This window comes from Silurus aristotelis (assembly GCF_946808225.1).
Source record: "Silurus aristotelis genome assembly, chromosome: 20".
Classification (NCBI taxonomy): Eukaryota; Metazoa; Chordata; class Actinopteri; order Siluriformes; family Siluridae; genus Silurus; species Silurus aristotelis.
Window position 1 is genome coordinate 15,791,254 of NC_139593.1, and position 27,611 is coordinate 15,818,864.

The 27,611-nt window shown below is 41.2% G+C and overlaps 2 protein-coding genes across 2 annotated transcripts in view; one reads left to right on the forward strand and one right to left on the reverse strand.

Annotated features, from left to right (window-relative positions):
- The window catches only part of tmem255b (transmembrane protein 255B), a 34,272-nt gene extending 30,047 nt beyond the window's left edge, over positions 1–4,225 (forward strand). Inside the window, exon 9 of the mRNA XM_083522442.1 lies at positions 213–4,225. Coding sequence (XP_083378568.1) covers positions 213–440 — 228 coding nt within the window. The 3' untranslated portion in view covers positions 441–4,225. The remainder of the gene's footprint in view (positions 1–212) is intronic.
- gas6 (growth arrest-specific 6) lies at positions 4,065–27,027 on the reverse strand. Its single transcript, XM_083522353.1, has 15 exons — positions 26,540–27,027; positions 25,086–25,246; positions 22,146–22,170; positions 21,974–22,030; positions 21,016–21,138; positions 15,993–16,112; positions 14,855–14,980; positions 14,060–14,181; positions 13,351–13,469; positions 12,994–13,183; positions 12,653–12,817; positions 8,412–8,580; positions 8,160–8,302; positions 5,088–5,295; positions 4,065–5,008 (listed from the first exon to the last, which is right to left on the reverse strand). The coding sequence occupies exons 1-15, from the start codon at positions 26,604–26,606 to the stop codon at positions 4,857–4,859; spliced, it is 1,947 nt and encodes a 648-aa protein (XP_083378479.1). The 5' UTR covers positions 26,607–27,027; the 3' UTR covers positions 4,065–4,856.
- Between the last annotated feature and the right edge of the window lie 584 nt (positions 27,028–27,611).

A 27,611-nucleotide genomic window follows, 5' to 3' on the forward strand; every position in this document is an offset into this window, starting at 1 on the left:
ACTCCTCTCCCCTTATTTACCCCGTCACACACTCATCTCCCCTCATTTACCCAGTCACTCACTCATCTCCTCTCCTTTACCCAGTCACCCAGTCATCAAGATTTCAACACTCACTCGCCCAAACACAGTTCCAGTAAAAATCTAGTTACTTATACGTTCATGAGCTGTTCGAGTAAACAATTAGTTCTTCCTCCTGTTCCTCTGTCCCTCAGCACCTCAACAGTTACTCAGCAGCCAGCCCTTCTCCGCACAGCCCTGAGGTACCTGCGACCCCTCTGGATGAGAGCCAGTCTCCGACCCAGCCCAGCAATACCAACCCTTCAGTTCCATCCCAGTCCTCCTGTCCAGAAACCTCAGGCTATATGCTCACTCCAAATGCCCCCTCACTCTATCAACACTCATTAGGACCCTTCGAAAAGCCTCCACCCTATGCCTGCTGAAGGACTTTCACTACATTCTTCCGAAATAAAAAAGAGAGCGCAAACAGTCCTGATATGACATTATTGGGGTTTTAGAAAAGGACTACTAGAGTATGGTTCCCATTAAAGATTTTGACGTGTAGAATAGACCCCCCCCATAGCCACCAGGGGCATTGAGTACATCTGAGTAACTTCTTGTATACGTACACATGCAGATCGAGACCTTCTGGTGAAGTCATATGTTTTTATGAAACATTATTTGCAAAAACAAACCCACAGCCATCTTTACCTCCCTCACACATCATAGTTTAGACCACATATACACTATATGGACAATAGTAATGGGACACCTGACTTTCCCAGCCAGATGTGGTTCTTTCCCCAAACTGTTATCACGAATCTAACGGCACACAATTGTACAGTGTCTTTTTGGATGCTGTGGCATGAAATCTTCCTCTACTTGAACTACGAGACGCAAACCTGTTCCAGCATGACAATGCGCCTGTGCACAAAACAAACTCCATGAAAATATGCTTTGCATGGGTTAGAGTGGAAGATCTTCTGCTATAGAGCTCCGACCAGAACACCTTTGGGATGAATTGGAACACCGCCTGCACCCCAGACCTCATCATCTCACCTGCCTGGCTACTAACACCCTTGTTTCTGAATGAGCAGAAATCTCCACAAGCGAACTCCAAAACCCAGTCGAACATCTTCCCAGGAGAGTGGAGGGAATTTTAAGAGCAACTTGGGGCTTAATGTAGAATGAGACGCTTGAAAAACACAGACCATACTTATGACCATGTGTCTGCAAACTTTTGGCAATATAGTATTCTGTTCTTTACCCCATATGATGTTAGTGTAGTATGGCTCAGTGCTACACCACACTTTTTCTCCATGAGCTTACCAAGTTCCCAAGCTGGACTCCACTAATGTACATACTGGGGCTCATTGATTTGTACAAAGACTTCCAAATGAGAGAGGATAATCATAGCTGAACAAATAACAAGGGGCTTGCTTAGGGCTCCAAATGTGGCAGTTTGGCAACCCTGAGCTTCCAAATCAAGCTCTCCTGATCATTAGCCTAAACCCCTGAGGCATCCCTGCTTCTTCCCATCTCATGTTCCCTCCAAGTATCTACTGAGCAAGGGTGTTTTTTTCTACTCTTTCTAACGTCTAACAGACTGGAAGGCATTTCATTCACTGTATCGCACAGACCATTAGCCCCTGCATCCTTAGCCGGGGCTGAAATTGCTCAGCACTGTTAGCATGGTCCAGTAGGTTCATCGTATTATGGCACTAAATTAAATCATATTACACGTCAAGCTGCGTAGTCATGCGGTCCACTATGTGCTGTGATACTAGCTCCTGCTGAGGAGGATCGGATTTCATTGTAAATTATTTTGACATAACTAAAAGTTGTTGTAAATTCTTGACATAACTAAGAAAAATGGGTCACCGTTTGCAGCTAGACATTTTATTCAAAGGAACGCAAAACCTTGCAGCTCAACCGAAATTGAAACCACTTTAGACCTCTGGCTCACTAGGGGCAGTGTGACACCACAGGATGTGCAACTCAGCTGCTAAGACACCACAACAGACTGCTTAGAGTGCAGAGTGTCATCTTTATTTTTTATTTAAACGGTGTCTTACATTCGAGAAAGGTTGCACAAGGAACAAAGTGGGCCTTTTTAATCAGAGACTACTGATACTGGTACTGATACTGGTTCTCCAATCAGAGCCAATCAGCCAGCTGAGATGTCTAATGAATGCCTTTTAACTTTACTTCTTTTGATAGAATTGTGACATCAAACTAGCCAGCAAAAACCTGGTTCCCATTGGTATTTCTTGGATAACCCTTGAATCATCATCCCTCAACGAAACCATTTATGATCCCTCATGAAACACCTGAATGCAAGAGCCTCTAGATACCTTCTGTCCCCTGTTGTTGAAGCTGTTCCATGAGTAGTGTGGTGGTGTGCACCTCTTTAATCTGTGTTAGAAAAATACTATAGTTACACCCAGATTTACTGGCCGTTATATTTCCCCAAATTTGTAAATGATACCTTCAATTATACAATGAAGAAAACTTGCAAAGGATTATTTCTTGTGTCCAGTGACTTTATCTAAAGAGAAACTGTGGATATCATCATGGCCTATAAGCAATCAGAGCGTCTGGTCCCCCTCAGATATGAAATGCTACAAGGAGGGCCTCTGTTCAAGAGCATTACTTGCCCTCCAGAAAGTCTGGACCGCTGGAGCCTGGGTATCACCATGAACTTTCTCCAGCATCTTCAAGGAAAACACCCGTCCTGAGAGTCTTGTAAGAGGTGGTATCAAAAAGACTAATGGTGTTAATTGGCGCTATTCGGAGCACGTGTTACACAAAGGGTTAAAACTGGGCATTTAAAGTGTTTTTAGTGGTACGTGCACTTCAAGAGCAGAGGAACTTTGCTGGAAGATGACGAGAGACCAGGAAGACCTTCTACGAGCTCAACCCCCGAAAATGTCAAGACCGTGCAGCAACTTGTGCATGATGATCGGCGGAGAACGATCCACATGACCTCAATTTGGCTCCTGCAGACTTTGCGCTCTTTGAAGATGGAAAAACTGGATCAAAGGTCTATGTTTGACACTGTTGCAGAGATCCGGTGCAAAAAGAAGACTTTCAGGACGCATTCTAGAAGTGGCAGGAACGCTGGGCGCGCTGTATTGCTGCGCAAGGGGACTATTTTGAAGGTGATAGTGTGGAAAAATACATAAATTACTTTCTTGTGAACTTTTTGATACCACCTCATAATACCAGTTATTATCATGTATGTGGCCCTGTGATTATAACTGCCAGGGTTCCTAGTCAGTCAGAACCAGAAATGACCTGGTATGAAGTTTCTAGGGCAAGATAGCTGCATGTCATTCGGATTTAATACAATACTGTGATGTAGCATTTTGTGACTCGGTATGAAGGCCTCAGTATGCGTGTTTACCCACATAAGAAGGTATCAGTGTCCCTGGTAAGCCCTGGTTATTCTTCTGTTCAGGGCAGTTCCTCCAAACAAGTTGTAATTGAATTGTATTATACGTTACTTACTTGGACAAACTAAGAACACTTAGCATCATCAAAATACACTGATCAGGCATTACATTATAACATTATAATGGTGAAATAAAGAACACTTATTATCTCTTCATCATTGCACCTGTAGGTGGGTGGGATATTATTAGACACTAAACATTTTTTCCTCAAAGTTGACAAGTTATAAGCTGGAAAAATGAGCAATTGTGAGGGTTTGAGAGAATTTGACAAACTGGGACGTCTAGACGACTGGGTCAGAGCATCTCCATAACTGCAGCTCTCGTGGGATGTTCCTGGTCTGCAGTGGTCAGTGTGTATCAAAAGTGCTCCAAGTAAGGAACAGTGGTGAGCCGGCAACAGGGTCATGGAGAGTGAAAGCTGTCACGTGTGGTCCGATCCAACAGGCGAGCTCCTGTAGCTCATATTGGTGAAGAATGGATCGTCAGAATCGTTTCGGCAGCAAAAGGAGGACCAACACAATATTAGACAGGTGGTCATAATGTTATGCCTGATCGGTGTACGTTCATTTTAAAGGTTTACTGCTCTTTACAACCTCGAGCACAAACACACTCTTATTACAACCACCTTTATTTATTTTTCTAAACAGCACTCAGCCTCCAGTTACACAGCAGAGACTGGAGAGTTCCCCAGTACAAAATGCACCAAGGCCTAACAAAAAGTGAATTACAAAACCGAAAAGAAATACAGTAAAATTGATAAAAAAAAACAAAAACAAATAAACATAAAATTATAAAACAATGACTTTGAGCAGCTACTCAGCCTGGCAATATGAAGGCCTTTTATTCTAGAAAAGAAGGTAGCAGAATGTCTGTCTGTTTAAAAAGCATTGTACAGTCACATATTTACATATACACTATGTTACAGCTCTCTCTCTCGCTCTCTCTCTCGCTCTCTCTCTCTCTTTTCTCTCAGTAGCTTGTGTTGTGGCGCAGTGCGTTTTCAGATGTCTAATGTAGGTGTATACGTTCCATTTCTCTATGAGTATAAGATAAATTATACAAGTTTCAGTGTCTGTGATTGTGTATACGTTATTTACTATCAGAGGCATGAGTATGTAATGAATCTGTCGGAATAAAACTCAGGTTTGAAATGCAGGTTTTGGGTTTTACCAGTAGGAGTGTTTGTTTTTTGGGGATTGTAGATGATGTGGCTCCATGAGGCTTTTATCAGCCAGTCCTAAAGAGACAAATTAAGTTTACTCTTGAACTCAAATTCAATTTTACTCAAAAGTTCTCTTTCTTTTTTTTTTTAAAGGCATTTGGTTGCAGGGCTAAGCGTAAGCTAGGGCCGAGCTAGGTTGCCCTGGCGTTTTCTTTGATTGGTCCAGCTAACCTTGTGTTTTTTCATTGGTGAGGGCCCACTAGAGGGCAGGCGTGAGAGCGGACGTCGTTGTGCTTGTGTTGGGCATCGTCCATGTCTAACAGGCGGCCGTTGACTGAAACGTCTATGCAGCCCGTGTAGAAACCAGAGACCGGCGTAGACACCAGAGAAACATCTGCCCGAAGGAAACCAGAGTGAGTAGATTCGTTTTTAGTAAAATGGTATTGCAAAATGCTCAATGAACATGTCCTCACCTGGAATGCCTCCAATAAATGTGCTGTATGAAAATGAAAGGTCCAGAGGCTCCAAATCCTCCACAGATTCACTGAGGCCCAGCTTCCCATCCACCTCCAGGGTGGTGCTGTTTCCTGCCACAGTCACGGTCACTGTGTGTGTCTGCCAGTCACACAGGTTGACTGGAGCACTGGCCACAATAACGTTGCCGAAGGACACTAATATATACTGTTGTGGGAACACAAATAAGAATAAATGCCGTATGTAAAATATACACTGAATCTAAAAGCAGCAAATAACAGCAGCAGTAAACTACATTTTTAGTCACTGTTGTTGTTTTCAGCGAATGCTTACACTTTGTACACTAATGAGTATATATATATATGTTCTTTTTTTTTAAGTTGATTCTGTTTGCTTGCTGCGTTTCTCCGTTCCATTCCCTTTTTTTATAGCATCTGTCTACTACAACAGTAACCTTTCCGTATTCAAACGTGGTTTGCTGCGGATTTACTACGTTTCATTTATGCACATGGTTGTAAACTTGGCATCTGCAATTATACAAATTTCAAAGATTTGTTTTAAAAACAATACAAATGTTAATTTACCCAATTTACACCTAGCATGAGTGAATGTTTTGCTCTCCTTAACTATAAGCTTTCAAATTAAAGATAGTTCAACTCAATATGTGGCTTTTGAATTGTTTTAAAGTACTTTTATACATAAATACCCTAAATTATTGTTTTATATAGTTATAATGAGCGAAACAGCTTAAAGTTTTTGATCCGATGAATCGAGAAAAAAATTAACATACAAATAAAATGTGTTAATTAAAAAAAAATTTTTTATTTTATTTTAAGAAGAAGGAGGAGGATCATAGGGTGATGTATAAGAGTGGAGGAAGGTGCACACAGGTGGATTATGTTCTATGTAGGAGATGCAACCTGAAGGAGATTGGAGACTGTAAGGTGTTGGCAGGGGACCGTGTAGCTAGACAGCATCGGACAGCAGCGATTAAGAGGATGAAGAGTGGAAAGTCAGTTGGACCAGATGACATACCGGTAGAAGCATGCAGATGTTTAGGAGAGATGGCAGTGGAGTTTTTAACCAGATTGTTTAAGAAGATTCTGGAAGGTGAGAAGATGCCTGAGGAATGGAGAAGGAGTGTGCTGGTACCGATCTTTAAGAATAAGGGTGATGTGCAGATCTGCAGGAACTACAGGGGAATAAATTTAATCAGTCACACCATGAAGTTATGGGAAAGAGTAGCGAAAGCCAGGCTGAGAGAAGAGGTGACCATCTAGGAGCAACAGTATGGTTTCATGCCTAATGCCTAATGAGCAGGTCAGTGGTGACTGTGGCAAAAACTTCATGAGACAGGATTGTATCCAGGCACAGATCTATTTCTGCAGCATTGAAGGTCCCAATCAGCAACAGTGACCTCAATCATCCGCAGATAGAAGAAGTTTGGACCTACCAGGACTCTTCCTAGAAACTTAGGGATCGTGAAAAAGGGAGGTGACCAAGAACCCGATGGTCACACTGAAAGAGCTCCAGCGTTTCTCTGTGGAGAGAGGAGAACCTTCCAGAAGATCTCTGCAGCACCTTACCAATCAGGCCTGCATAGTAGAGTGGCCAGACGGAAACCACTCCTCAGTAAAAGTCACATGACAGCCCACCTGGAGTTTGCCAGAATGCACCTGGAGGACTCTCAGAAACAAAATTATCTGGTCTGATGAAGCAAAGATTTAACTATTTGGCCTGAATGTCAAGTGTCATGTCTGTAGGAAACCAGGTACCGCTCATCACCTGGCCGATACCGTCCCTACAGTGAAGCATGGTGGCGGCAGCATCATGCTGTGGGGATGTTTTTCAGAGGCAGGAACTGTGAGACTGGTCAAGATCGAAGGGAAAGATGAATGCAGCAACATACAGAGACATCCTTGATGAAAACCTGCTTCAGAGCGCTCTGGACCTCACACTGGGGTGACGGTTCATCTTCCAACAGGACAACGAGCCTCAGCAAGCAGCCAAGATAACAAAGGAGTGGCTACAGGAAACTCTGTGAATGTCGTTGAGTGGCCCAGCCAGAGTGCAGTCTTGAACCCGATTGAACACCTCTGGAGAGATCTGAAAATGGCTGTACACCAACTCTCCCCATCCAACCTGATGGAGATTGAGAGGTTCTGCAAAGAAGAATTGAAGAAACTGCCCAAAAGTAGGTGTACCAAGCTTGTAGCATCATACTCAAAAAAAAACAAAAAAAACAAACAAACTTGAGGCTGTAATTGGTGCCAAAGATGCTTCAAGTTCAAACAAAGTTCTTTGTCATTATGGGGTTTTATTTGTAGAAACTTGCGGAAAATAATTAATTTAATCCATTTTTGGAATAAAGGTGCAACATAACAAAATGTGGGAAAAGTGAAGCGCTGTGAATACTTTCCAGATGCACTGTAAGATTATCCCTAACAAACCCCTGAGATGGTATGAGGAAGAAACCAGAGAAGAATCTGGTCTTCTCATTTGGGTGGCACCTAATGCTCCAAACAAAAAGTTTGGTTTTCGAACATTTCAAAACCATTCAGCAACTCGTGCATGCAACATTGCTGCTATTGTCAGTGTGTCGCACGGAACAGTCCAGACGATCCTCACACGTGATTTGAACATGCGCCGTGTTGCTGCCAAGTTCATCCCCAGGCTGCTGACCCAGCAGCAGAAGGAACACCGTGCCAAAGTCTGCCAAGAACGTCTTCCTTCATGTCGGGGATAATTACTGATGACGAAACTTGGGCAAACGAGTACGACCCTGAGACGAAGCAACAGTCTTCACAGTGAAAGAGCTGAAGAATCATCTTCACCACCGAAGAGGCGAGGCGAGGCAGGTTCACAGCTCATTGTCTTTTGCAGCATTGTGCATCAAAAATCCGTCCCCAAGGGCCACACCGTCAATAGCGAGTTCTACTGCTAGGTTTAAAGGCGTCTGAGGGAGGACATTCAGCGAAAGCGAGCGGATCTGTGGTCTGCTAGTTTCAAAACGTTTTCATACCACCTCGGATTTACAGTTTGACTATATAACTGGTGCAAAACTTACTAACCTCTGCCCATTGCTTGGTTCCTGAATGGTGGTCAGAAAAGGAGATGGAGAGAGGCACGGTATCCTGCCGAACGAGTGCGAACAGAACTCCGGTTGTAGAGGCAGGACGTACGGTGAGTTGCACATTGAGCACCTGCTTATCACCTGCAGGGGAGAGTAAGATGAGTATCTAGAACAATCAACTAACCAACCCGCGTGTGCCTATATGCAAGAAAATAATGATAAACGTTAACGGAAAACCCTGAACACACACCGTGGCTGTGATTGAAGTACGCAAACCCGTGGCCTGGGAAAAAGGAGCCGCGATCCTCGGTGGAGAAGCACTGCATGCGCTCGTTATGGCGAATGGTCTCTTGGATGGACGTGTCTTCGTCAGTTAACCAGTGCCACTCTTTCATACAACCGTCTAGACGTGGATTCACCTGAAATACAACACACACACACACACACACACACACACACACACACACACACACACACACACACACACAGAGTAAATGCCATAAAGGGGCATATGTCAAAATTAATGTCTTACATGACCGGCCAAATTTCACAAAACTGGGAATGTGATGTCTTTCCAGTCAAACAATCAAGTACAGTCAACCCCCGATAATTCGCGGTTTGGGACTCGCGGCTCGGAAAATTCGTGGGTTCTCATTTGGAACCTAACTAACAGCAAGTTGCGGATTATTTAAAAAATCGTGGGAATCCGCAGCGGGATTGAATGTTCACGGATGTTAGGAATAACATTTTTCCACTAACAAATTTCTTAATTATTTAAAAACACATTATTGTATTATTCATTTAAAGTGATAGATAAAGCATGCATGTCCATTACTTCACTTTCATCAACTACTGACTGCTACAGCACATCCAAACTTAGTGGGTAACCATATATATTTTTATTATTATTTACAGTAAAATACTGTTAAATTATTATTATTATTATTGCTAATTAAATTAATTTGATACATACATTATTTATTTATTGTGTGTGTGAATTTGGTCAAATACAGTACACTATTACGTTTAGAAACTGATAATGTCTAGATGAATTCTGCAAGGTACCATAGGGGATACGGGGGTGCGTCCGAATTTTTGGGATTTCCGGAATTTAACGTAACCCCCATGAGTTCCGGGGGACGACTGTACAGGGTTCCTACACATTTAACATTTCAAATTTCCATACGCAATTATGCAGACTACCCTAAAAAATTTTAATATTTAACATCAGAATGACTTATTTTAAATTAAGTCAAGTCAAGTTTATTTTTTATAGCGCTTTTCACAACAGACATTGTCTCAAAGCAGCTTTACAGAAATCAACAGTTAAGGTGAATGGTGTGTATTTATCCCTGATGAGCAGCCATGACGACTGTGGCAAGGAAAAACTCCCTTAGATGTTATGAGGAAGAAACCTTGAGAGGAACCAGACTCAAAAGGGGAACCCATCCTCATTTGGGTGACATCAAGAGTTTGATTATAAATCTTTCAACAATACAGAACACTGGAGAGTGAGAACTAACATAAGTACTGGAGTAAATTACAACTATAACATGCCTTATGTTACAATCTCATGTATGCCAGAGTCTCTGATGAATTCTATTATATTACCAAATAACTGCCAGAAGGTTGTAGCTACTGTAGCTCATAGAAATTAATACTAAAACCAAACCACGTTTAATGCACCGCAACTGTGCAACTTTTTTTTTTTTTTTAACTGTTTTTTAAACTGTTTAACCTTCAATCCTACAGCTACACAGCGATTGTTTATTTGCAATTCACAGATAATTAAACAATTCAAAGATTTTTGACAAAAACAGTTTTCAAATGTACCTGGATTAGTGTAGACATAGCGGGGTTTTTTTATTGATGTGTATAAAAACGATTTTTTACAAATTCTCAATTTTATATAAAAAAAAATGAATAAGGAAATAGTATGGAAACTAATATTTTTCAATACTATTCCCCCCCCCCCCACCCCACCCATACTAATCTAAACCTGGAAATCACTTTTTTCATACTTTTCCAATTTGGACTGTTGGAAAAGATCGAATTTTTCAGCCTCTAGGGGGATAAAAAAAAAGCATTAATCCCGACAGGCTGTGCCCTTTCCACACAATGTCCTCTGAAATGTAGAATGTAATAATCCTGCAATAATCAAATTATAAAGAGCATGGAATCAATTCACTGAACAGGTGCATGTTTGTAGGGTACTCTTCTTCCTCCAACATGGTGTTCATTTACATTAACACACCAGTGTCCTCAGAAAAGTATCTCCATTTGAACCCTGATGGCAAACCCTGATTTTGTGAGCCATTGACATCCATTGTGAGCCATGGACAGCGTTTTCTCCCCCTGCCTATTTATGATACATGGCTGCCCCCTGGTGGGCAACAAGAATCTACTCATGTTCTAAATTTGGAAGTCAAAGTGAGTTTTTTATTTAAAACTTGAGAAAAACAGAGAAGGTACTCCAAATACAGATGCTTTGTGTAAAAGGGGACAGCAGGGATTTTATCGTTTGCGAAAATAAAGCTAATTCAATGTCGATAAAATATTGACGTGGGTGTTCTACAGATCCCACATTGAGTCACTGTTATCTGAAAAACACAACTTTGTTAACCAGGGCAGTAAAATTACAGGGAGGAAGCAGATGTCTATGGCCTAGTTTTATCATGGACAGGTTTTCAGTAAAGCCTAGAGCATTTTGTTAAATGATCCCCACCCGATTAGTTTCACCTCCTCCCTTCCGGCATTCAGTATAAAACTCCTCTTAGTACTACAAATTGTTGACATTCATTTAACCCCTTAGCTGGGAAGTTTATACAATAAAGGCAAAATAAGTCTTAGGAGGTAATTGTGTGTTTGTCAGTGGTGCAGAGCAACTAAGTAAATGTAATTTATTACTGTACTGAAGTAGCTTTTTTCACATATCTGTAGTTTACTAAAGTATTTCCATTTGGAGGAGACTTTAACTTCACTCTATTTCAAAGTCAAAGTTGTTCCTTTTTATTTACGAGGATAAAAACGTAACTGGACAAACATGCAGCGATCCACCAATCAGGGTCCAGCGAGACATCAATGATAATTGACTGAAAGGAGTTTTGTGTTGTTTTTTACAATATTGTACGTTTTATGTGAGGTTAAGTGTGAAATGAAGTTAAGTGAAAAGGTCATGATGTGACCGTAGGCTTTCTTTTACCGTCCAGTTTTATTTTCCATTTTATGGAAACTGCTGTGGTCCATATTGACTTACCAAAGTGCTCTTTTTTCTAAGCCACTGCAATACAGGAAGACAGGAATGCTGGTAGTTAAAAACAGCAGGATCAGTCCACCATCTGGGTGGATGGGGTTAATTTTTTGGTCATATGCACCAGAATCGGGCCTTTATATTTGTATTATATATTTATTGCCAATTACAGGAAGCCAAAAGTCTGAACACAGCAGTGTAGTGACTTAGAAACAAGTCAAGCTACAGTTTATAATCATTTACATTCATAAAAACCAGCAGGATGCAGTGCTCACATTTAAACGCGAGGAAGCTCTGAGGATGCGCATGAGTGGCAAGTCTGAACATTTGATTCATTCTAAACCTGAGAACGATAGCTTAACTCTAATGTGAACTTCCATGTAAGAGCACAACACAAGCGTCAGGGACTTTCAGACAAACTGAAACTGGAACTTCTCAAAGGAAATGACTTTTCACTTATCAACGACCAGCTTCCATAGATACACAGATCAGAAACAACATTATGACCACCTGTGTAATATTGTGTTTGTCCCCCTTTTGTTGCTAAAACAGTCCTGACTTGTCTGCCTTTTAAACAGTTTGAGCTACAGGAGCTCGTCTGTTGGATCGGATCACAAGGACCAGCCCTCTGTCCTCACGTGCACCAATGAGCCTCGGCCGCTGGTTTACCACTGTTCCTTCCTTGGAGCACTTTTGATAGATTCTGACCACTGCAGACCGAGAAAATCCCACAAGAGCTGCAGTTTTGGAGATGCTCCGACCCAGTCGTCTAGACGTCCCAAATTTCACTTACTGCCTAATATCCCGCCCACTAACAGGTGGCATGATGTAGAGATAATCGTTTATTCACTTCACCAGTCATAATGTCAATGTTGTGCCTGATCAGTGTATAACGCATAATAAATGCAGATAATAAAACTTATGTAAATCCTAATACCACCCCTATGTAATCAGTTCACTTGTGCACAAACGTTTGTGCCACAAGAGTCTGAGGCCTGGGTGAGGAGAACAAGCCTGAGGGGTGCAGTCAGCGTTCCAACTGATCTCAAGGGTGTTCAATAGGGTTGAGGTCAGAGCTCTATAGCAGGTCACTCCAACATCATTCATTCCAACAGTCTCCTCATTCCTAGGAAAATCTAAAAGCCTCCAACATTGTGGTAACAGTATGGGGAAGAGCCACATATGGCTAGAAAAGTCCCCATACTTTTGTGCATATATTGCCTTCATAACTAAATTCTTACCTTATTAAACAGTCCATCTTCTTTAAAGGGAACTCCTCCTACAGTTAAGTTGAGCTCATGAATGCCTTTTTTCAGAGTGAAAAGATCTCCGTTCACCGCGATCTTCATTACTGCCTCCTTGTCGATTTTTATCACGAGGCTTCGGCCCTGCTCTTCTACTGAGATCTAAAAGCCAGTTGGAGAGAGATAAGCAATGTGAATCACAGCATATCCATGTACTAATGATAATCCCATAATCATTATGATGTATTGAAGAGAATAAATCTTATATATGACATATCCTGGTAAATGCATCATGGTTTTCTCAATAAAAAGACTGAAAGGGTCCTCAGAGTCCCCACCTTGTGCCACTGCCCATCATTAACTAACGGGCCGCTGCTGGTCACTCGGCTCACAGCTCCGTATTTCAGCTGCAGCTCCAGTTTCCCGTTATGAATTGCAAGTACAATCCAGGAGCTGTTTAAATGGCCACCAGCGAAGAAGAGAACACCTTCGGTATCATATGTCCTCAGGTCAAACTCAGCTGTGAAGCTGTATGGGAACAGACATACCAAATCAGGAGACGAGTTAATGACTAAAGGGAAAAGTTTATATTGTATTGTTCATACTGGCTGCACCTTCGGTTTCTGACCTGGATACCAAAAATTGACTTGGCAGCTTTCATAAAACAATGATCTTTATCTCATAAATCTGCTCACCCAGTCTGAACGAGGCGTCTGAAGCGTAGCTTGACCACGGGAACTCCGCTGAACATGCGGCCCAGGTACAGAGAGCGAGCATTTTTCTTCATGTTCAACTCCAGACAAGGTTTAATACTCTAGAGTGTGTACATATATGAGATATATATATATATAAGAGGAAGCATAATATGTAATAAAATCAGCAGTCAAAAGTGGATGTATTTAATGCAGTTGATCGCTGGAACTATCAGCACAAATCCATACGGATAGTTTTTCCGGCTTTCGGTCTGCTGTCATTACGAGAGCGGCGTCTAAAGTCCAATCACTGACGCCGTGTGCTTTTTACATTTTTTTTTTTTTTTTTACAGGCAAGACTGCGTGCTGCACGGAGAGCGATATTTTATATTTATTACTTATTTATTACTATTAATATAATTAGATTAATATTGTTAAAATTTTAATATATGAATTGAATTAATTAATATAGTCATATTTCCTCATTTTCATGATTTTTTTTATTTTTTTTTTAATAATGTCAGTACTATTTTACATGAAGTAGCTCTGTTTTTTTTATCCAGTGTCGGCAAGTACGATCCAACCTATCGGTATCGGTCGACCGCTAACTGCCGTTGCTTCTGTATTCCTTATTACGTTAGTGTTACGTCATACAGAAGTAAAACATGCGCAGCAGTAAAATAACGGATCGTGAATTAAACCTATTCATTACCTCACAGCTACTCAGGTCACGGCCGAGCTTCTTGCCCTGTCGGCCATCACAGTAGCAACGGAAACTCCCAGGCGTGTTGACACACTGCTCCTCACACACGGTTGACTCACATTCATTCACGTCTAGCAAACAGGACGAAAGCAGAATAAGTCACTTCTCTCCAGACAGCAACAACAAGGTGTGTACAAGTAAAACTAAAAAGTCTGACGTCCGCACTGGTGGTCTGGCTTTCCATCACATAGAACTGTCCAGGCGCAATAAAGGCAGGGTAAGTGTAGTATAAGAACATTACCATGTGCAATAATACTGGAACACATTCCGAGTAGAGATAGCAATCTTAGAATATTGTTATGACTTACATTTAAATGTTTTGAATCAAATAATAGACCAGACGAATGTAAAACCCTGTAATCATTTATAAAACATTACCAAGACACTACGCAAATTCGGCGTGACGACCCTAAAGATTTTAATCATGTTTGCTTTGCTAGAGTGTTGCAATGAACAAGACTGATCAATCATATGTTCTTTCAGCCTGCTGCCAGAAAAAATAACTCCAGAACAACTTGGATTCTAATCCTCCTGTTATTTCTCTGTGTTTCCTGGAAGGTGTATAATGTGTGGGTTTGTTTGGCTCGTCGTAATGTGTGAGATATGAAGCTCATGCGTGTCAGTAATTGCAGAGTCTGCAGAGATTCGGTTTCTGTTTTCATTGGATTTGAGATTTTTCCTATTATGTTTTTGAACGCTTTGTTACACAGACTGTATGAATAAGCCAGCAGGAATCCGACGCACCATCACAGGATTTGGTCTCGTTATTGTAGAAGTAGCCACCATCACAAAGGCACTCGTAGCTCCCGTCCTTATTCCTGCACTGCGATGTGCCGCACACATCAGGGACATCTGTGCACTCATCAACATCTGGAACAGAAGGAGGAGAAAATGGTGTATGATTTGTAACATCATGTTATTATATTACAGTGGGGGGGGGGGGGGGGAGACTTCTTAGCAAGTAAACTTAGCATTTATATATTTGCATTACGTATGAGAAGTTACACAAGGAACTTCATATCCAATACCATTTTAGAAAATATTTGCTGATTGGATCCGAATTTATAATGAGTTACTATCAATATTAAAAATTGTTTGTATAGTAATATTGTATAGAATAGATTATAGCATTGTGTAGTATAGTATTGTACAGTGTAGTGTTGTATAGTACAGTATAATGTATATTATTGTATAGTACAGTATGGTGTTGTACAGTAGAGTATAATATTGTACAGTAAAGTATAGTGTTGTAGGGTATAGTATTGTACAATACAGTATTGTACAGTAAAGTACAGTATTGTATTGTACCTTTTTGTATAGTACAGTACAATATATTGTATAGTATTGTACAGTAAGGTATAGTGTTGTATAGCATAGTATTGTACAGTATAGTAAAGTATTGTACAGTGTAGTGTTGTCTAGTACAGTATAGTGTAGTATAGTATTGTAAAGTACAGTATGGTGTTGTACAGTATAGTATTGTACAGTAAACTTTTGTACAGTAAAGTATTGTACAGTATAGTGTTGTACAGTATAGTATATTACAGTAGTGTTGTACAGTATAGTGTTGTAAAGTTTAGTATAGTACTGTTTAGTGTAGTGTAGCATTGTACAATATAGTATCGTATTGTACAGTATATTCTAGTATTGTACAGTATAATATTGAATAGTATAGCAAATTATAATATTGTATAATTTGATTTGTGTTGCAAATTTCATAAACGTTTAGTGAAACCCAGTCCAACACAAGTCTTTGTAAAAAAATTTTTTAATAAAATAAAAAAAAATGTATTAAAAAAAATACAATTCAGAGTGACAATTCTGATCAATCAGATTTGAGAGATTTCATTATTGTGTTTTCTCAGCTCCAAATCTGACTTACCCAAACAGCGGTGGTGGCCAGACAGCCTGTAACCATCATGACAGGAACAGTGGTAACTTCCCACTGAATTACTGCACTCATGCTCGCAGTTTCCATTTTCTTTACTGCATTCATTTACATCTGCCAATCAGAAAAGAAAAACAAACAAAAATGAATCTGTTACAGAAATATAGATGTGATTTTTGCCTGAACCAATCGATTCGAATAACACGGTCCAACTCAAAGGGCTGAACTCAGTGACACATGAGCTCAGTGTTGTGCTGTAGCTTACATTTTCCTCTCAGCTGAAAGTAACTTGATTTGAATGCAACTTTAACGCATAAATGATTGCAGCCGCGACAGACCTTTCCAATGCTTAACTCCAGCTTACTTTTCTCAGATCTTTTCCCTTCCTGTTTTCATCTACTTGTCATTCCACACTAGTAGGTGAATGAGTCATGCTGGATAAATGCACTGCAGATAATCTTCTCACTCTCTGCATTTACTACAGAATTTCTTTCCCTTTTCCCTGACAGCTGACTCAGAGCTGCGGCAGTGTTGCTAAACAGCTAATATGCTTGCATGTGCAAAATAATCCGATATTTAACTAAATTACCGAGTATTAGCCAGTTACACACATACAGAATTTAATAAGGAAAAATCCAGTGCTACACTAGACCGTCTGTCTAATCCCATAAATTAATCCGGAAAGTATTCACAGCGCTTCACTTTTTCCACATTTTATGTTACACCCTTGTTCCAAAATGGATTAAATTAATTAATTTCCTCAAAATTGTTCTATAAACAATACCCCATAATGACAACATAAAAGACATTTGTTTGAAATCTTTGCAAATTTATTACAAAAATAAGGAAATCACATGTACATAAATATTCACAGCGTTTGCCAGGACACTCAAAATTTGGCTAGGGTTCATCCCGTTACTGATCATCCTTGAGATGTTTCTACAACTTGATTGGAGTCCACCTGTGGTGCTTTCAGTTGATTGGAGATGATTTGGAAAGGCACACACCTGTCAATATGAGGTCCCACAGCTAGCAGTGCATTTCAGAGCACAAACAAGCCATGAAGTCTAATGAATTGTCTGTAGACCTCCGAGACAGGATTGTATCCAGGCACAGATCTGGGAAAGGTCCCAATGAGCACAGTGGCCTCCGTCATCCGTAAATGGATGAACCACTGGCCTCTTCCTAGAGCGGGCCACCCCTTCGAGGAAACCAGGTACCGCTCATCATCTGGCCGATACCATCCCTACAGTGAAGCATGGTGGTGGCAGCATCATGCTGTGGGGAGGTTTTTCAGAGGCAGAAACTGGGAGACTTTTCAGGATCGAGGAAAAGATGAATACAGCAACTAACAGGGACATCCTTGATGAAAACCTGCTTCAGGGTGCTCTGGACCTCACACTGGGGCGACAGTTTATCTTCCAACAAGACAACGACCCTCAGCACACAGCCAAGATAACAAAGGAGTGGCTACGGGAAACTCTGTGAATGTCCTTGAGTGGCCCAGCCAGAGCACAGAATTCTGATGGAGCTTGAGAGGTTCTGCAAAGAAGAATTGGAGAAACTGCCCAAAAGTAGGTGTGCCAAGCTTGTAGCATCATACTAAAAAAAAAATAAAAAAAACTTGAAGCTGTAATTGTTGAAAAAGTAGTATTGAGAAAAGGATGTGAATACTTGTGAACATGTGGTGATTTTTTTTTTTCTTTTTTTTTCTTGTTTAATAAATTTGCCAAGATTTTAAACAAACCTTTTCACGTTTTCATTTTGGGGTATTGTTTGTAGAATTTTGAGGAAAACAATGAATGTAATCCTTTTTGGAATACGGCTGTAACATAACAAAATGTGGAAAAAGTGAAGCGCTGTCAATACTTTCCGGATGCACTGTAGGTGATTTTTTTTATTTATTTATTTAATGTACATTTATACATACATTCTTAAAAATGTGGTGTCAAGAACATTCACACCCAACACACCCGTGGCCCACAATCTCTTTTAGAAAAAAATATATTACAGGGTTATTCAAAAAGAATGAACCGATTACATACTTGTTCACTGAGTAACAGTGTTCTACAGGGGGGGTGTTCTAGAGTAGTTCAAAAAGAAAAAGGGGCTAGAAATCTCAAACTATTTTTTAACTGAGGGAAAACATTTGCAAGTTAAAGGGCAATGACAACAACAACAAAAAACACTACAGTCCATGTCAAGTCATGTGAGTCATGCGCTTTTGTAGCAAAAAATAAATAAATCTCCTGTTATAATCATTTATGATGCAGATTCAGAGGTCAGAAAGTGAGCGCACACAAACAACATTCCATTTGACAGCATTTCGCTTTCAGCTGGGTCGGCATCACCGGCCAATCAATCAATCAATCAATCAATCAATCAATCAATCAATCCCTGTAGTAGTTTGCAGGGTGTGATTTTTTTTTTTCCTGCATTATTTTTGTAATTTAGTTTTTTACTAAGTAATGGATAAGATTTAATATGCAGTTAAATGCAATACTTTAATAAAAAGTACAATTACAGATTTTAGAAACTACTTTAAAAAGTAGAAGTGCACAACAAGCTACTCAATTACAGTACCGTGAGTAACACTAATGTTCCATTTTACCTCTGAACACCTGATTATCACACCCGTACATCTTGTTCTTGTCTTGATGAAAGTACACAATTGTACAGAATGTCTTTACGTACTGGAGAGTTGAGATTTCCCTTCACTAGAACCTAAAATCCCAGACCCAGTTTCAGCATGACAATGCTTCTGTGCACCATGAAGACATGATTAGTCGAGATTTTTTGTGAAAGAATTCTACTTTCCTGAACAAATCCCTGACCTCAACCTCACTGAACAACACCAAGATGAGCTGGAACACTGAGTGCACCGTAGGCCTCCTTAATCAAACATTGGTACCTCCTGGATGTTCTTATAGCAGAATAAACACCAAAAGCCAAAAGGAGCCAAAACAAATCTACCGGAAATCCTTCCCAGAAGAGTGAAGGTCATTATAGGAGGAAAAGGAGACCAATTCCATAGTCACGGTACTGGAAAGGAATGTTCAACCACCACATATCAGAGTGATGGCCGGATACCTGCACAATTTGGACCAAATTGTGTACTTCTAACGGGAAGGAAACTACTGAAGAAAAACTATGCCACTTTTGACCTTGCTGTGATCTTGACCCTGCATGGAGCAACTCAAAAAATATAAAAAATGAATCAGACAAAAACAATGTTGTTTAAAATATAAATTGACTTCCAATGAAACTCAACAAGTAAAAATGTAGTTGGCTGTAGTTCCAGAAGCAAGTAACCAAATTCCTCTCAGAAATCTGTCTATTATCCAGACAAATACTTCTTAGCCGGGAGACTAACTGGTCCAAATCAACCCCAATGTCAGTGTAGAGAAAACACCCAAGAGGAGGTCAGTGACTGAAAGCCTATGCTACACTCTACGACCAATGAGCCCAATTATCTCTTCATCATGGCATCTGTTAGTGGGTGGGATATATTAGGCTGCAATCAAACATTTTGTCCTCAAAGTTGACATGTTGAAAGCAGGAAAAATGGGCAAGTGTAAGAATTTGAGTGAGTTTGAATTGTGATGTCTAGACGACTGGGTCAGAGCATCTCCAAAACTGCAGCTCTTGTGGGCTGTTCCTGGTCTGCAGTGCTCAGTATCTATTAAAAGTGGTGAACTGGCGAGAGGGTCATGGGCGGCCGAGTTGCTTTAATACAAGTGAGGAGCGAAGGCTGGTCAGATACAACAGTTGAGCTACTGTAGCTCACATGGCTAAAGAAGTTGTTCATGTTAATGCTCGACTAGTCAGGGTTGATGTTAAGGTTTTCGTTGGGAGTGACGATGATGGACAGGATTAGAAATGAGTTTATTAGAGGGACAGTGCATGTAGGACGTTTCGGAGACAAGGTGAGGGAGATGTGATTGGTTTGGATATGTGCAAAGGAGAGACATGGAGTATATCAGTAGGAGAATGCTGAGGATGGAGCCACCAGGAAGGAGGAAAAGAGGAAGGACAAGTAGGAGGTTTATGGATGTGGTGAGGGAAGACATGCAGGTAGTTGGCTTCAAAGAGGCAGATGTGGAGACAGGGGGGTATGGAGAGGGATAATCCGCTGTGGCGACCCCTACTGGGAGAAGCCGAAAAAAGAAGTAGTAGTGGTCAGGACTGTTTTGGCAGCAAAAAAAAAACATGATATAGCAACCCCTGGAGCAGAGTGGGTTACGGGTCTTCCTCAAGGGTCCAACAGGGGCAGCTTTGCAGTAAGGTCAGGCTTAAACCCCTGACCTACTGATCAGTGACCATAGATCCATTACCATTAAGCCAATTATAACCAAATGGCTTGCAACAACAACTGTATATTAATTACATACGGAGGGTCACTGACCTACTGCATCACAATTGTAGTTAGGTATAAACTAGTCCTGATTTAACAGCACACCAGATAAAAAAAATTAATTCAGATTCAATTCATTTATAAGCTTTTAGCAGAGGATTAACTAACAGTGTTTCTCTGGGTCTACTTCACTCAGTACTACTGGAAGTCCAACTGAAAGCATAGCTTTTTTTTTTTTTTTTTTTTCTTTTTTTTACTATGACCTTCTTTCTGCTCGTTTCGTTATTCTTGTTTTCTTACAAGTATTCTGAGAACGGCACCATGAAAATGAGTAGATAATAATTTATCTTTTTGCTGCTTGAATTTCATTGAGCATGACCACAAGCCTGGGTGGGGGGTTTGGCTAACGGGGACATTAGATCGGATCGGACGACAGAAAATATGCACAGTCATGCCAAGTCAGAGACGCGGAAGAGGACACGCTCCCAATCCACCTGCATCTAATAATAGACATTTCTAATTCTCTAAAGGGATTAAACATATTAAAAATGTACACGTGAGCTGAAATTAGTCACGTCCTTCGGTAAAACGTTTGGGAAGCAGGTGCCATATAATGTGGAACAGTACTGTATGTGCTCAAAGATGATGACTAAGGGGTATTACCTTTCTCACACCTCAGGCCAGTCCAGCCTGTGAAGCAGTGACACTGGAATTCGCCCTTTTTGTCCTCACACCGCACAGTCCCGATGTGATGACAAGGATTGGGGGAGCACTGGTCTGGAATGTCTGAGAGAAGAAGAAGAAAAAAAAAAAAAAACAGACACAAAGCAGTGGAGAGAGGAAGCAAGAGAGAGAGGGAGAGGGGGGAAATTTTAGATTCAGGGTTATTTACGGTCAAAACAGAAAGCTGGGCCCTAAAGCCCTGCTTTTTTTCCCCTTCATTCACACTGTAGTCCACCAACTGCATCTTATATCAAGTTAATGAAGTACTTCAGATCATCTTTCAGTTTGCTTTGTCTGCTGTCTCTCTCTACTTACTGCACTAGGTCCAGACGTGTCTGGGCAAAGCAGAGAGAAAGTGTGTGTGTGTGTGTGTGTGTGTGTGTGTGTGTGTGTGTGTGTGTGTGTGTGTGTGTGTACCATGAAAGCATGAGATTGCACAAGCGAGTCAAAGGAAAAAGCGAGTGAGAAAGAGAATGAGAGAGAGAAAGAGAGAGCACTGCAGAGTCACAGCATCACGGTTACTGACTCAGGGCTCCTGCATCGACCAATAAGAGCAAAGGATTCTGATGCACATTGCTGCCTCTGATTCAGCAGAAGCCTGTGGTGAAGGACGAGCCTCCAGAACTCATCTGTGCCGCACATCAAGTCACATGCTTGCCTACGCACGCGCACACACAACCCAGTAACGACTTCAGGACGTTGACGTCCCAACATTGAACCTATTCATGAACCGGATTCGAGTGCTCCTTCGAAACGACTGCAATGCAGATCTCTACAGCATGATTCATGATCCAAAAAAAGGGCATCACATTCTTCTGTTAAACTATTTATACACAGAAACAAAGGAAGCGGAGAGATTGGGATGGACAGATGGCGACACACATGCAGGGTCACTCACTGTGGACGCAGGTGACCAGATCCTCCTTCTTCTTGTCTGCAAATTTCTCCACACATGCTGAAGAGACAGAAGGATGCGATTTAGGCTTTCGAAGCTCCATTCAACCGTATTCTGTGTATAAATGTCTCTTGTTGGAATTTTTTAGAGACAAAGAAATATTTCCAGAACTTACACATATACTTGGGGTAGAAATAGTCCTGAAAAACAGTCGAGATGTGATTAGACACCAACATGACAACAGTTCCTTATATAAAAATTATTTAGAGTGTCTTATAAATGAGCTCGGTTTGTGAAGTAAGAGAAACTCATGATCACGTCTGGGGTATTTTTTGACATTATATGAACTCGTGAGGAAGAAACAGAATAAGACTGTAGAGAATGAAATTCTTGTGGTGACCTGTGATCGCTAGACAGTTTTTCAGGACAGTATTCAAGACATTTCCTAACTGCACATTTGCACCACAATTAACGAGAGAAAATATGGATTCTTATATTATTCTTCCCTGTAAATAATACATTTAGCGATGATTTACTAGGACTTGTTTTAAACTGTTTTTACACAAACCAGGCTACATTTCCTGTTCGAGGAATTATTCTAAGTATGTATCCTCGGTAGGCATGTAACTCCCACACTGGAACAACATTGGAGCTGGAAGATGTGATGCAATTTTTTCGTCTCCGAACTCTTCGTCTTTAATTTGGCGCTCCTGTCCAGACATGTCGGGTCTAAGTATCATTTCAACTGTTTGTTCCTTCCGCAGAAATCAGTGTGTAAAATGTGTTTCTGGAGTCTGATCAAAACCCTGCAACCTGCACATACTGCAGAGGTATTGGGTGTGGTCAAGCTGCACTTGCAACTGCCTTCCTTGAGACTTTTCTGAGGTATTTCCCAGTCAGGATTTAATCACTGTTAATCCCCATTGAATATATAATATATACTACATATTCAGAAGCACTATGTTTGCACAGCTAATAAAGGGCTTGTCCAAAAACCTCATGTGCATTGCTTTTGCTTACTTTGCAATAGATTCTTACATGTCTATCTATCCATCCATCCGACAACAATTATTACATTACAATATAAATACACATACAGCTCATGCACATTTTTCACTGCCATAAATATTACACACTTACATAAGCACTTCAGGAATCTATCTATCTATCTATCTATCTATCTATCTATCTATCTATCTATCTATCTATCTATCTATCTATCTATCTATCTATCTATCTGTCTGTCTGTCTGTCTGTCTGTCTGTCTGTCTGCATATCTATCTATCTATCTATGTATCTATCTATCTATCTATCTATCTATCTATCTATCTATCTATCTATCTATCTATCTATCTATCTATCTATCTATCTATCTATCTAAAAAGGGTTTATGTATAAAGAATTAACCATAGATAAGAACATGTAAACTGCTAAGACATACATACTATATTATATATATAAATAAATAAAACATACACACACACACACACGCACACACACCCTGCTGAATATGTGCAGTCTAAAAGCTGCAGAATCAGAATTCTGCTGAGTCAGATAAAGATTCCTCAACTGCACCACATACATTATACACAGATATCACAACGTGGACCACCATAAGCAACGTGCCTTGTGGAGAACGTAATCACTGCACATTTATACACAAGTTCACAGCAGTAAGCATGACCAACACCCTATTTAACCTTTTCCACTTATTTAGTGTTACATTTACAGCATTTGGCAGAAACCCGCATCCAGAGCGACATGGTTGTACAGTTGAGCTTTTGAGATTTAAGGGCCTTGCTTAAGGGCTCAGAAGTGGAAGATTCTTGAACCCATGACCATCCGATCAGAGGTCCAACTTACTATCCACTGGGCTCCCACTTTAAATTCTACTTTCCCATGTTAAGTTCACACTCAGTAGTATCCCGAGTCTCTATATTTTCACCTCTAAGGGCGCACTGGTGCAAAAGAAACCCTCTCATGATTATAACCAGTCTAATAATAACACTAAGATTATTACAGAATGAAGGCAGATGTAATGCTGTTTACATGAAGGAGGGGAACAGTACGCCAGTCAAGAGCGCTTGTAAAACACGAAGCCCGGGAGGAACGTATCGGAGATGAGGACATTCTTCTGTTACTCCATCACCACCGTTATTTTAATAGGTTGTGCTGAGGTAATCAGAAATGTGATAGACGTGTGTATTATTTACATAATCACAGACCTGCACACTTTTTCTACCGTTTACAACTTATGGGCATGAACTATAAAAGAAAAACCATTCTATAAATGTGCCATTTCATAAAATTGTTTGCATGAATAGACAGTTTATTACTAATCATTTTGACTCTCTGTACACTGTTAGGTGCATATGGAAACGTCGAGGGGGAAAAAATATGCACAGGAAATTATTACTTTTTGGAGTGTTTTAACGAGGTTTACACTCCTCATGTCATACAAGCAGCTTTAAGGATAATTCTTGCCTTCTTCATGCTGTAAAATTCACCTTTTGCTTTGCAGATTGATGGAAAATTAAGGACATAGAGCCAGATGTGTGACTTTCCTACAAATCTCTTGATTCACACTAGGGCATTAAAAAAAAATAGGGTGCAGAATTGGTCACTATATCTTAAAAGCGACCTTTCGGATTAAAAAAAAATGTCAAGGTGGTCATTATAGATAGCAAAATAAGTCAAATCAGGACATTTTAATTCTCAAATCAGCATTAAATGCCGAGTCGTTTTAATGTCGACTCCGATTTGGTTTGTGGAGTCGATTCGGCAAAACAAGCTAATACAGTGAAAATGTCTACTAGAATAAACAGTACAATCTTAATCCTATGTTTCAATACATCTCACACTTTATTAAAATAGTAACACTTTAATCCTGTGCTGTATGAAAATTGCGTGAAAACCATTCTAATCGAGGAACCGACTCCCTTTTTTTAAAGGGAATCGATTCCAAATCCTTCAGTCGGCTACACTGTTAGCACTCACGACACTTTAGCTTCATTATGCGTCCTGCAAAGTCAACAGTGCTAATGAGGGAAACTTAAAAATGGGTTTAGACTGATTATTAGTACATTTATAACGAGGAAAATAAAATCCGTTGTACCGTTTCGGGGTCGTTTTCGAACACTTCCCTCGCCTCCTCTTTGGTGCACCTCTCCTCCACACATTCCCTCTCCAAATGTCCTTGTTTGGTTTCCTCAAAAACCTGGTTCGCTCTCCGGTGTCTCCTTAAGAAATGGTTCGCTTCTTCAGGCGACAAAGAGACTGGGTGGGAAAAACCACAGGAAACACAGATTAAACCGGAGCATTAAACACACAACGCAGCAGACTGTGAGCTGAGAGGTGAAGTTAGCTGAGCTCCGTCCTTCACAGATCGGGATGCAGGTTACACCAACACCAGTACCAACACCTAAACACCAAAAACAGCACCCAAACCTATACCGACACCAACACCAGTACCAACACCAAAACCAGCACCCAAACCTATACCGACACCAACACCAGTACCAACACCAAAACCAGCACCCAAACCTATACCGACACCAACATACCAAAACCAACACCAGTACCAACACAGAGTGACACTAACACTAATACCTACATAAATACCAGCACCTAACCCTACACAAGTACCAGCATCAGCACCAACACCTACACCTGTACCAATATCAGCACCAACACCTACACCAGTATCAGCACCAACACCTACCCCTACACCAGTATCAGCACCAACACCTACCCCTACACCAGTATCAGCACCAACACCCACCCCTACACCAGTATCAGCACCAACACCCACCCCTACACCAGTGTCAGTATCAACACCTACACCAGTATCAGCACCAACACCCACCCCTACTCCAGTGTCAGCACCAACACCTACCCCTACACCAGTGTCAGTATCAACACCTACACCAGTATCAGCACCTACCCCTACACCAGTACCAGTATCAGCACCAACACCTACACCAGTATCAGCACCTACCCCTACACCAGTACCAGTATCAGCACCAACACCTACACCAGTATCAGCACCTACCCCTACACCAGTATCAGCACCAACACCTACACCAGTATCAGCACCAACACCCACCCCTACACCAGTATCAGCACCAACACCTACACCAGTATCAGCACCTACCCCTACACCAGTACCAGGATCAGCACCAACACCTACACCAGTATCAGCACCTACCCCTACACCAGTACCAGTATCAGCACCAACTCCTACCCCTACACCAGTAGCAGTATCAGCACCAACTCCTACCCCTACACCAGTACCAGTATCAGCACCAACTCCTACCCTAGACCAGTACCAGCACCAACTCCTACCATTACACCAGTACCAGTACCAGCACCAATTCCTACCCCTACACCAGTAGCAGTATCAGCACCAACTCCTACCCCTACACCAGTATCAGCACCTACTCATACACCAGTATCAGCCCACCAACTCCTACCCCTACACAAGTACCAGCACCAGCTATAAAACCAAAACCTGCACAAACTCCTACACCAGTATGATCATTACAGCTCGTATAAATGTCATGTACTTACACTCCGAGGAGCTCGCGACCAGCAGCAGGATTAACATGGAGCCCGACAGAAGCTCTCCTGGGGTCATGGCTCAGGCTCTGCGTCAAACTCGGGAATCTTCTCTCTCTCTCTTTCCGTGTGTGTGTGTGTGTGTGTGTGTGTGTGTGTGTGTGTGTGTGTGTGTGTGTGTGAATCCGGTAAACCGAAGAGCGACCCGGACAGCTACAGTGTTTGCTACATGCAGCTCGTCCAAAATACCCAAACACTACAACATTCCGTATCAGCCAAACCTCCCTATTCTCTCCACCACACACACACACACACACACCCACACCTCTCGCTTTCTCTCTCTCACACACACACACACACACACACCTCTCTCTGTCTCTCTGTCTCTCTCTCTCTCTCTCTCTCTCTCACACACACACACACACACACACACACACTCACTCACTCACTCACCTTTCTCTCTCTCTCTCTCTCTCTCTCTCTCTCTCGCTCTCTCTCTCTCTCTTTCGGTTGCCGTCCACTGAATTGTGATTGGTGGAAAGTTTGCTGCACGCGCAGGGAGGTCCTATCCTCAATGCAGTTTTTTCCCCTCCCTGAACCGGAGAGCTCTCGGTCTTCGTTCTTCTCGCGCGCGCACACACACACTGCAGTCCACTCCACCAGCTTCACCCTCTCTGTGTGTGGTTAATGAATATACTGAGCAATAAGCAACCCAAATCCCATTATAGATGAAGCAAACAACTGATTATCTCCTTATAATGGCTCCTGGCAAGCAGTGGGATATGTGAGATCTGGAGGTTGATGTGCTGAAAGCAGGAAAAATGGGCAACGTGAGATTTTAAGTGACTTTGACAAGGTTGTGATGGCTAGACCACTGTTTCAAAGCATTACTAAAAAAAAAAAAAGCTTTAAAGAATCACCTTTTTTTTATTATTTATTGTTTTTTTAACATCAAATGGACAGCCAGGTGTGTGTGTGTGTGTGTGTGTGTGTGTGTGTGTGTGTGTGTGTGTGTGTGTGTGCAGTACTTGCAAAAGAGATGGCATCACGATGCACTATGGGATCTATGGGAATCTTACTTTGA

Excerpts from the sequence above, each read along its gene's own strand:
- gas6 (XM_083522353.1), bottom strand. The coding sequence starts at position 26,606 with ATGACCCCAGGAGAGCTTCTGTCGGGCTCCATGTTAATCCTGCTGCTG. Across the intron at positions 14,182-14,854 it reads CGAGACCAAATCCTGTGATG|ACGTGAATGAATGTGAGTCA; the intron begins GTGCGTCGGATT and ends CCTGTTTGCTAG. Across the intron at positions 13,470-14,059 it reads GTGACCTGAGTAGCTGTGAG|AGTATTAAACCTTGTCTGGA; the intron begins GTAATGAATAGG and ends TACACACTCTAG.